Genomic DNA, 12,084 nt, shown 5'->3' with positions numbered 1-12,084 from the left:
GTAGTGTGGACTTCTGAAATATCAACATCTGTTCACATGCAAGACCACACACTTATCCTACATAGGCCATCACATAGCTAGTAACTACTGATGTGGACTTAAACTGAATCGCAGCCTTGGAGAAGTAAAAGGCTCTATGCAGTTCTCATTAGTTTTGTTTTCCATTAATTCCATTTAAATTGGTATTATTAATTTCAAATTTTCGTGATTTAAACTTTTTTTGTGTAATTTTTTTCTTGAGATGTGTTGTTGGAGGGATTTTTCTTAACACATTCTCTGAGAATGTCCTTAGACACAGTTAGGAAGATAATTAAAGCACCAGAAAAATAAGAAAGCATTAAACTGAGCTATAGTCAGGAATGTCCAAAAACAGTGTAATTGTCACTGATAAATGCTGTATGATTTTAAACCTTATTTGGATACTAATATTAAGACAGTTTTTCTTAAGAGCATTTTGACTAAGAACTAAGGGGCTGTAGAAATCCAACTATATGCCCTTTTGCGCTGTTTAAATGCTTTGATCTGCAGACAGAAACGAATGCATGTATGTGCAGTAGATGTACAAATTAATGCTATCTTCACAAAATACGATTATAAGGACGCAGTAGCAGAGATGTTCCTCAAGGAGCGGTTTGGAAGCTTCTGCAGGGGCACAGGCCTCCTGAGTTAGGAATAAGTGGACTACTCCCACTAAATTCTCTCGTAAATCCTGTTTCACTGAAGGTTTTTAATAGGCTATGGTCTAATGACAGTATTTAAGGAGAGCTGAATTTCATTCCAAAAACACAAAATTAAGTCTCACAGGTACAGAGAATATAACTTGAAATGATGGGTTAAATTATGTGATAAGTTGGAAGCTAAGCATGATCTGCTTTTTCTTTGTTTGAGGCTCTCAGAATTACGAAGATCATATTTTTCAAGAGTTTATCGTTCTCTTTAAACCACGTAAAAATCATTGAAATTTTTAAAAAAGCTGAGGTTGCAAAAAAGTACATTCTTATTTAATAGAAATATTGTGTTCTTCCTCATTCTTCAGCACAATTCACCAAAATGAATAGGCCCCAAATGGAATCCCTACATTATGTGAAAATCTCCACTTTGCAAAATTATTAGAGCTCTGTTTTAGTTGGCTTTTGACATATTTAGCAAGATTTGAGGTCAAATCATTAATATGCATTCACTGATATAACCTAGAACTCCACGCATCATTTTTTTTTTTTTCCCCTCAAGTGATCACAGAAATTAAATACAACCCTGATAAATTGGAGCGAGGAGAAAAGAGAACATGATAGTAAAGACTCATTAGGAAATAAAATGCCCTATTAGAGCAGCCTGGGCTGTTCAGATCACAAGGCTTTGATTCATTAGGGCAGTTGGGTGGCCTCTAGAGAAAACTGATGCAGGGTTTCCAGGAACCACCATAACAGTTACAAAGGGGAAATCTGCTGCACCTCTTTTTCCACATCATGTCCCACTACAGACTACTGCTGTACCTCTCTTTCCACACCATATCCAACCGCAGATTGTTTATGATGTCCCTCAATGACCTAGTTTTCTGGATAAAGCTGAAGCATCAGAGTCTCCTGGTCTCCTAAGCAATTATCACACAGTAGGCAACATCTACTGATTTGTACAGGTAAGTTTAATTATTTGCCATCTATGGAGCACATCAAGGAAATCTGATAACTACAAACAAAATCTGGACAGGGAATGAAAAAAAAATGAAAATGGCTAAGCTAGTTGCTGAATTTTCTGCTGTCAGTTTTGTTGAACAATACCTATGATCCTGTTTACAGGTGTGAACACATCAGTCAATGGAATCTCCCAGAATGTTTATAAAGGAGCATATTTGAGATCATCAGGCTGAGATATAGAGACTCCCAACAAAGCATGGGAACAGAGCAGTTCCAGTAAATGACAAAGGTATATAAAAATCAGATATTAAATTGACTAACTTTAAACCTTTTTCTATGAAGTAGAATCTGTAATTCTTTTTTAGGCATCTAGGCTACTTATATAGTGCTTGCAAAAAAAGTAGACATCACCAAAACGCAGTCTAAGTGATCCACTTATCAGACTTACAACTGCCTAGGGCTTGCCTAAAGAAATACTTCAGAGAGGAGCATGTCCAAAGACGGAGACTCAGGTAAATGTCTCAGAGAAGCCTCCACTTTCTTGAGATCTCATAGGATTTGTGAACTAAGCAAGGCTTACACTTTTCTGTCACAGCTGAGGTGGCAAAGGAAGGATGGTGCCTACCTCTGTACTCCGTATGTTGAAAGGACTTGCATGTTTCTTTTCCCAGTATTTCTTTGACCTTGTATGTTAAACAGACACTAAGTAAACAGGCCTTAAAGCAAGACTGGAAGTCAGGGCCCACCTTTCTCAAATGAGGGACGGACTCAGTGAGATGAACTAACCTATGTTCTTCTCCAAATTTCCATTATTGGCAGTGAAGTGATTCAAATCCAACAGAAGAAGAGTAACCTCGCTCTACATTTGCCCATAGTCTGGTGATTTCAGCTCCCCTGCATGAAGTATGAAAGGCGGGTTTGACTCCCTAAGTAGGAGTCAGAACTTCAGACTCTTCCTCTCAGGTGTCTGTAATCATCAGACTTATAAAAGGATGTGTGAAAATTTTCACACATTTTTATTTAAAACAACCCCCCCCAAAGGTGGTCAATGTATTTGCATTAAAAATGCAAAATGCATTTTTAAGAGCTTCTGATTGTTGAGAATACCTTCTTGCCACCAAAAAGCACACAGACTCTTCTGCCCAGGTTTTAATCTCTGACCAGTCTCAGGCAGAAGAATAGGACAGTTTGGGCATGTTCCAGAGCCAATAGCCATGTTCCTAGTGGGCTCTAAAGTTACACTGAGAGACATCTGGTAAATTTAAGGTACTAAAGGCTAAGGTGTCAGGAGATCCTGGGCTGAAAGACTTCAATCATCTTGCTGTAGACACTTACATTCTTTATTTGATCTAGCCTGGCATGCCTTTCCATTTTCTGTGGAAAAAATTCCTTGCCTGACAAAATCCACCCATCATGACATTTTACTAAGAACAAACTGAAGGCTGTTTCCTTGTGTTCACTAAGAATCTGATTTTACTGCTCATTTATGTGCACACTTCCAATTCTCTCTCAGCTGATTTTTCAAGTTAAATCAACCTGGGCAGACACTTATGAGTCTTGATTCTATGTTCAATTTCAGCAAGGAATTAATGTTTTGCTTCACTAAGGGAGAGATTAAGAGAATATTTCAATGTTGAACTCTGCTAACCCACATTTTTTCATGTATGACATATGAAAAACAATTCTTAGGAACTTTTTCATTCATCTTGTTCAGAGCAGAACTCATCTGTAATCCACAGTGCACTAAGAATGACACAGAATTAATCAACAGAATTTCTTTACTTTACTCCAATTCCACTTAGCCTTTTAATTAAAACAAAACTTTTACTGAAATGGAATAAAAATTTTTAAAAATAAAATCTTACTTTATTAGTCATTCTAATTTCTTTTGTGGAATGCTGGGAACATTTCTCATCACTTGTAGAGATGAATCTGTAAAGCAGACTTCAGAAAGTTAATCTTTATCTAAGTTACTGACTGTAATGGCAAATAAGTCTTCGCTTTTTGGTTGAATACAGGAACTTTGTTCCATTTTCCCCAGTGTCTGGGAAAGTGACTGAAAAGCACATCCAAAATTTAACTTCCTTAAGCTAAAACTAATATTTATTTTAATCAAGTTCACTAACCAACATAAGAGATGCCTAGACAGACTGTTAGACAGAAAACCCAGTATAAAAAAATGAGAGAGAGAGAAATAAACTATCCTTTCATTTGAAATCTCTTTTTCTCTCCAAAAATAAGAAGTTTAAAACTTGGTATGAATATAAGAATGGCCATATTTGGTAAGAGCAAAAGATCATCTAGTCCACTAACCAGTCCCTAACAGAAGCTAAAAAGAGGATGCTCAAGAAAGTATGTGCAAAACCAGCAAGTATACATAATACCCCTTCCTTATAGCTGCAGTTGTCAAACATTCTCACCTGAAGAACTTTAGCGAGGTGTATTTTTTAGGTAGTTAGTGAATTTATCTTGCATGAGCTTGTTCGGTCTCCTCTTGACCTTGTGTAAAATGTCAGCATCCACTAAATCCTTCGGCAAGTGGTTCAACAGCTCAAATACTAGTTGCATGAAGAATTACTTTGTTTCTTTGTTCTGAGCTTGGCTTCTATAGCTTCACTTGTGGCCTTCTAGTTATTCTATCAGAAGAGAAAGAGAATGGCTGTCCCCTCTCTCTAAGCCATTGGCATTCCCTCCATGCCATTCTTGATTTCACAGACTTCTTTCAGTCATGTATTTTGCAGACTGAAGTTCACTTAGTCATTCCTTCTACAGGAGTCATTCCATATTTTTGGTCATTCTTGCTCTGTCCTCAGCAACTTTTCCATTTCTACTTCATCCTATTTTTAGATGGAAAGACCAGACGTGCAAGAAGTATTCAAGATGTGTATTTAAGACAGCATGTATTGGCACAATGGCATGGATGGTGAAATTACATTTGCTACTTCCTTCTCTCTTGCTTTCCCAATAATTCCTAATATTTAGCTTTCTTTTCTTACCACATTGGCAACTGAGCTGACATTTCCATAGTATTATTGATTATAAACTGAAGGTCTTACTCTTGAGCAGTAAGGATAGACACTATCATTTAATGTGTGAAGTTAGGGTGATTCTTCATATGTGCCTTTTTAAAAAATTTATCTCTGAAAAATTTCATCTGCTGTTTCTTTCCTCAGCTGCTCAGTCTCATAGTGTTCCGCAACTTCTTCAGTCAGCCCTTGCCTGAATAACTTCATACATAACATAACATAACATAACATAACATAACATAACATAACATAACATAACATACATAACAACATACATAACTTTGTCAGGCAACTTCTCATCCCTTCTTTGGGTCTTTTACGCCCATGGTTCTAGCACCAATCCCTGCAGAACTTCACTGATAATGCCTATGCCTATTCACCACAGGAGGTGACCATATATTCCTAATCCTTGTTTCAACAAACTGCATGCCATAAAATGTAAGAGTTCTTAGCTTTCATGCGATGGCTGCTTAGTTTCTTCAAAAGTTTTTTATTAGGAAGCATGTTGGAAACCTTTTGAAAATCGAGGTGGACTGTATCAGCTAGATCTACCTTCTCCTCATGCTTTTGGACTCATTCAAAGAACAGCAGAAAGCCTGGGAGGCTGGTCTTCCTGCTGTGTCAGCCCAAATGCATCATGTTACTGCTAATTTTCCTGGTACTGATGTTGGAGCCTCTTACTCTTCCTGCAAACTTGTTTAGAAACTGGTGTCATACTTGGTGTCATGCAGTTCTCTGGTTCCCAAGTACATTTAAGCAAGATATTACATACCATTGCAGGCTATTCTTTAGAACTCTGGGGTGAATAATACCTGACCTTGTCAAGATGTTACTGTTCATTTTGTGCATTTCATTCATAATAATGATTTCTAGAGTCACACCAGGTTGGTACAGAAGTTCTTGTGAGTTCCTCATAGAGAAGGGCTCTGGTGAAAGTATATCTCCCAGCATTTTCCACAGTACACAGAAGATGAGAAGAAGCAGTGTAGCTTTTCTACTACATTATTTTCTTTGAACACTTTTATATCTTCACCACCTCTTGGCTTTACAGACCAATGGAACTATTATCGGTACCATTACTATAACTCTAATTTTATTTGCAATTATTTTAATTTTACTTCAAATAGTGTATGTGTGTGTGACTATGTGTGTGCAAATAACATATTCACCTGCCTTCTCAGGAAGGCAAATGCAAACCCACTTGGTAAATTGAAGGGAACTTCAGCATTAGCTTCCAATTATGACAGAGCAGTCATAACTGGTATTTGAACTGCAGATTTATTTTTCTCATCTGTTAGCAGTTATGAATGTTGGCTCATTTGAATCATTATCTAACAGGATTCTACAAATAATCAAGCAATTTTCAGTGTAAATAAGACCTATACATTTCACCTAGGATCAACTTCACCTTTGTGCAGTGGCTCAGCCAAAGTTTTTTGAACTATCCTTACAATGTCTTGCTAGGCTTATCTTTATTGTCATATGCATATACTCTGCATGAGGATAAAGTACAGCTCAAACTGCAAAAAGCCAGCAAATGGCAAATAGGTTTCCAAACTCCTTACATGTTAATAATTTAAATTACCAGAATAAATTGAATTATGATTTGTGAAAATTAAAAAAAAAATAGTGTTTTTATCTACATAAGTATGATATCAGATATTTTGGCTTGGACTCAACATTTCTATTTCCTTAAAGAAAGAGATTTTGCAAAGTTTATTAACAATAGAAACATTCTCCAGAATTTTTGCTCCTAATTTTATTGGATCAATTATTTTTAACTATCTTATTTGCAACATTGTGCTGTTGTACTGAAAGGAAAAAGTATGCTTGACCTTAGGCAAGGCCAAACCAATGCATTTTTGTTGTACAAACCGACTAAAGGGTAAAACTACATCCCCAGCTATAATGGGCATTTCCACCAGCCATTGTACATTCACGCAACAATGCAAACCTTGGCCTTGGTGAGTAGGACCTGAAATAGCACATGCAGCTCAGACACAAAAAAGGGAGAAATAGCAGTGATGTACATTGCTGTTTCTGTTGGGGTCTCTGTTTCCTGCAGTCATGCCAACAAGAGTTAGCCAAGGTTTATCCCTGGCACTGATAAGGAAAGAAAGTAGGCAGGATGAGTAGGAGACTTATTCTTTGAATGCTTTACAAACGAGTCTTTATCAGTGACTGGTGTTCTTGAATATAGATGTTTTTAATTTTGACATGAATTTCACATCAGTGTTGTCTATTTCAAGCAAAATACTAATAACAGACAAGATCCAAGTGGGGGCATTTCATTAGGCATTCAAAGATCAAACACATTTTAAAAATATGGGGTTATTAGCAACTAGAGAGCTCTGTGAAATGAAGACTGCAGTTAAGGATGGTGTGGTTATTATTTGCTATCTGTATTCCAGTATATTTGAAATGAATATTCAAAGCCTTTTCCGTTCCAAGCCTCTGATCTTCCTTTCAAGTATAGCAAGCACTCTTGAAATCCTGAAAGAACAGTATGAATCATGTAGGATTATCCACTGGTCCACCCATTTTTTTGAGTTCAGAATCATCAGCAGAAACCTGCTCCCTTCTCCTTTCCACAAGTCACAATCAACTTTGACTTAAAATATGAAGGGAGAAGCATGACTCAAGTCTCAGAAAATAGATAAAGGTTAATCTGATGAATGGGATATAGTACTATAACTGGATGAGAATAAATAAAAGAAAGAAATGCTAGGCTTTGCCAGCTCCATATGCCTGACTTCTAAAATAAAAATATTCAGGATTTCAGGGAACATAGCTGAGGTGAGGATTGATCTTGAGATTTATTGGGCACTGAGATGGACAGACAAACAGCCTCTGGAGAAGCTCTCTCTCCAGTATAAGTTTTTTCTCAGTAAGAAAGTAATCCAGTATGTAAGTTATAACCCTTAGAATCAATTACTGTAGATTCATTGGAGGACTATAGAATATTTATAATTCAGATCTTGTCTTTATTTTATAAAGTGCATGATCTGAGTAGCGGAAAACATGCGAGTGCTGGAAGATATGTTATATATTTGAGGCCAGTTGAATCTTGATCACATTTTTTAAATATTAATTTCACTTTCTGGTGTTTTCAGAATAAGATAATTTTAATATTGCTTGACAAGTCTGAAATTCTAAATATGCATATGCAGACAATGTCCACATATATTTACATTAAAAAGGAATCCAGGATTTATTGAAGATCAGGACTAACTTTTGCATTACAGTGGGGAAATCAAAAGATTATAAATCTTCACCTGAGCCTTATGGAACAGTCCACCTTTGCATTTCTATGGAAAGCTCATTTAAAGAGATGCATCTCTGTTTTTAAAGCAAGACAGTATTGCCTTTCATAAGAATTATAGAATATAATTCTTTATATAATCTATCCGATCTTTTTTGTTATCTAAAAGTTAATAACAGCCACACAGTGTACTTAGTTATCAAACATTACTATAAACTATCCAGCCTTATTCTAGGAAGATGAACTACCATAATTTCCCCTTAGGGCCACAAAAACAGATTGCAAGATTTTAGTCATCAACAGCCCTTCTGTTCACATCACCCTTTCTATGAACTATTTCAAGTTAACACAGCTCATGACGCCTTCCTATCTTCCTGTCTCCAATACTTTGAACTCTCAAGGAGATTTCTGGTATAAGACCAACTTATCAAGCAGGGAAAAGAACAGCTGCTATTTATTTCATTTTAGCTCTCTCTTGTGTTCTGCATTTGCAGGTGGTGGAAAGAAGTAGAACAGTTCTGCCAACAGCTCTTAGCCCAGTTCACTATAGCCTGGTAATTATCAACACGGACACTTGGTCATTTGAGGCATCCTAAGCACAACCAGACACAGACACAGCAGTGTCTTCTCAATTGGAAATTACACAGGTGTTATATGAATTACAAAGATACGGTAATTAAAGGATTTCACAGTTCCTTTGATTATACAAGGACAGTTCTTCATGCACAAATTCACGCTTTTAAGTGATTTTAAAGTTTGAAACTTTAAATAAGATTTTACTGCAAAACTTATGAGTTAAATATATTTATAATAGGTAATTTACAAAAACCCCATCAATACCTCAACAGCAAATGACACATATCTGGGAAGAATTAAATTCAAAATATATGCCTCATGTAAATTTGGAGATGACCCTGCACTGTGTCTGTTACTGAACAGCAATAATCTCCAGTTGTGTTTTCTGTCACTTGTTCTAATTTATTTATCATTTGTCACCACAATTGCAAACACTTTCTAAAATTCAACCACATGTATTATTACAATAATGATGATGATGGTTATATGGAGTTTGCATTTCTCAAGTCTCTTCTTTTCCTTATGTCCATGAGCCAAATTCTATCCTTTGGATGTGAATGTGCTACCCCCTTTTGACTCATTGAAAGTTGTGTATAATCAAGAGCAGATTTGGTTATTTTTTCTTGAAATGCTTTAAATTATAGCGTTAAACATTCAAAGATTATTTCCTCTTTATCTCTATGGATATTTCTTATTTTTCCCCTATTAAGATGGAAAAATATTTCCCAGCAAGAAGGGGTTTTGTTTTACTTTTCCAAAAGTCCTAGATTCTTAGTAGCCTTCATACTAACCAGTTGAAGAATGGTAGTTATTCCCTTCATAATGTGGTTTGCATTAAAAACCCTCTAATAACTGATTATAACTGAATTTTCTCCTCCCCTCACAGACATTCCATTCTGATATTTCCTAACTAAAACAGAACACATAGGCAGGTGATATAGACATTGTCTGCACAAAATCCTGCACTCACTTAGCTAAAATATGTGTGTTTCAAGCCAATTTAGTTAAACTCATGCAGTCTGTGCTCGCACACATATTTTGGTTTACAGATATATTAGAGGGAACTTTGCAAGAGCGGTCAGTTGGATTATAGATTCTTATTTAAAGAGTGTGGCCGAGATTGAAATTGGATCCAGGGAGAACATATTTCTAATATTAAATCCATTTTGCCCTATCAGAAAACAAAAGAAAAAACTGAGGGATTGGTTGTGGAAATTTCTGTTCTCACAAAGCAAGCTGTCCCTTTCTATTCTTTCTTACAAAGTTCAGAGTATTATAAAACTATCACGTCATCTAATCCTGCAGAAGTAATGTTTGCTATAAATCTTCTCAAGTTATTCATTGGTGGTCTACCCCTTCACTTTTATGGTGCAAAGCCAACTTTCACAAGGAGCAATATTTAAGGGCCTTTAACCTGTTATTCCACATATCTGGCATTCAGGCACATATTCCTCCATAGACATATTTGTTATGCTGGGGACTTTTTTGATATATTCAGTCAATACGAACACGTTTCATCCTCTGTAGAAGTATCTGCTAAAAGTACATAGGAACTTGCGGTTCATATCACTTACACTTAAATTCAAATAGACTGATTTCCCCTCACCATATTGTAGAGAGTATATACAAAGGGAATGGGTTTTCTTTACCTTTTAACTAGTCACCAAACCCCTCTCCACCTAAGCTTTGCTTTGAGTAGTCCCCCACAGTGAGAAGGAGCTATGATGTGCTGCATGGTCTATGCTCTGTGAGCTGCAGCAGCCATCTCACTCTCCTTGCTCAAGCCAGCAGATGCAGCCTGCCAGGAGACTTGTCTCTTCCCTCTCTTAACTTTTTCTCATCCATCAATCTAATAAAATTCAATTTACCTTACACTTTTTCCTATAGGTTGATCCTACCAAAAAGTGTTATTCTCATTCACTCATGGAATACAAACAAAGATTTTTTTCTGAATGCTGTCAGAAGGATGTTCCCAGTACCCTCTGTTCCTGGCTCCGCTGCACTTCGACAGGGAGACTGGTGGATATTCCCATCCAAAGCAGCACAGCTAGGGAACTCTTCAAGGAAATGGGGGTCTGTGGATTCAGGCTGAGAAATGCCTAAAACTCACGTCTGCTGTTTCTTGGTGTAAGTACAAAATTTAAGGACAATATTCAACTATTAAGCAAAAAGTAGACATGTCCTCCTTCTGTCATAGCTTGACAGAAAAAGAAAATACAGCTACATGTTGAAGTCACTGTGTTCAGTGTGTTGTGAGATGTGTTTGGAGCTTAGTCAAAGAATTAAAACCTTCTGGGGAGTAAGGCAAATCCCTGAAAGCCCCAAGAAGAAAACAGGGACATAGCTTTCCAGGTCAACCAGGACAGAACCACTTTGAGGCATCCACAGTTACAGAATTTTTCATTTAAGTAAATCTTTGAGGAAAAACTTAAGTATGCCTGTCACTGGCTAAAAAGTGAAGTAAAATTGTTTGGATTGTTTTCTTAAATCCCTGGAGGGTGATCCAATTTGTGATCTCACTGTTAACATAGTACCTTTCAGATTTAACTACTTTGTTCTTTGTTTTTACCTCTAGACTTTTTTCAAGACTGCTCTTAAGATGAAGTCCTCTATTTAAAGGATTCTCATCTCAAACGGGTAATAAACACACTCCTTTACCTTATGAGTGTTTCCACTTCCCTCATCCAACTTGAGGTGGTTCACCTCACATTTGCTTAATGTATTCAAAATCATCGTCCCACCAGGTAGAAATCAGGCCACTGTTAATCAACATTGTTAATCAAAGAGAATCCTCAAGTCATATCTGACTTCTACACCTAGGGCTCAGAACATGGATCTTTATCTTAAATCCAGAATCTTGCTCAGTTTTCACTTTCACAACCACGTGCCTATCTCTGAAAAAAACTATATACCCTTTTCCAATATTAATCTAGAATATATTCATTCCTTAATATTAAATTCCACTCCAGAAAGTTAAATTTTCCCTAATTTGGCATCATCTTTCCATATTCAGATGAAAATGCATTGCAATCCTCAGTCTGTTCCATTCCAAAATATCATTTAAAATATGTTCCTCTGAGATGTTAAAAAAGTTTTCCTTCAGTTGTCCCACTTCATCTCTTGCCAATCTATGTTCTACTTAACCAACAGATGTCTTCTTTTTCCAATACCTCTCTTTGTCTTGCCACTGAATGGGATTAATTCCCCTTCCATAGCGTCTCCTCCACCTCCTGGAAAAAACCTTCTGCCTTTGACTGACTCTAACTTATTCAGTTCCTCTTCAAGCCTTTTCCTCTCTCCCTTCCATGATTTCTAACCATACCTCCAACAAAATAAATTAACTACATTCTGTGCCCAAACTTCACACAGGGATTTTGCATTATTTTTACCACAGTCTAAACAAATATATGAATCCATAAACTATGTTGATACATAATTTAATGATATTTCCTCTTCACAGTACACATTCTTTATATTTGTATGAACATTGCAGACCATAAATATTATTTGGCAGTTCAAAAATGTTTTACTCTCATAAGAGCTGCATTTTTAAGTGAAAACTGTTCTGTTATGTAAGGTATTTGTC

General features: G+C 36.5%; 1 protein-coding gene across 14 annotated transcripts in view; it reads right to left on the bottom strand.

Moving 5' to 3' along the window:
- The window catches only part of NAV3 (neuron navigator 3), a 554,479-nt gene that overhangs the window by 225,887 nt on the left and 316,508 nt on the right, over positions 1-12,084 (bottom strand). The window contains exons 1-2 of one of the 14 annotated variants that reach the window (XM_087765094.1): positions 4,055-4,109; positions 3,500-3,566 (exon numbers count right to left, since the gene is read on the bottom strand). The exons of the other annotated variants lie outside the window; for them this stretch is intronic. Of the exons in view, the coding sequence (XP_087621220.1) occupies positions 3,500-3,511 (12 nt within the window). The 5' untranslated portion in view covers positions 3,512-3,566; positions 4,055-4,109. Of the gene's footprint in view, positions 1-3,499; positions 3,567-4,054; positions 4,110-12,084 lie in introns of those variants that run through there. 14 annotated transcript variants of the gene reach the window in all.

The sequence above is a fragment of the Nipponia nippon genome, unplaced genomic scaffold (assembly GCF_047370975.1).
Source record: "Nipponia nippon isolate SJK-2023a ecotype South Korea unplaced genomic scaffold, ASM4737097v1 scaffold_3, whole genome shotgun sequence".
NCBI classification, from domain to species: domain Eukaryota; kingdom Metazoa; phylum Chordata; class Aves; order Pelecaniformes; family Threskiornithidae; genus Nipponia; species Nipponia nippon.
Note: the sequence above shows the minus strand (reverse complement) of the source record. Positions and strands in the feature narration are given on the sequence as shown.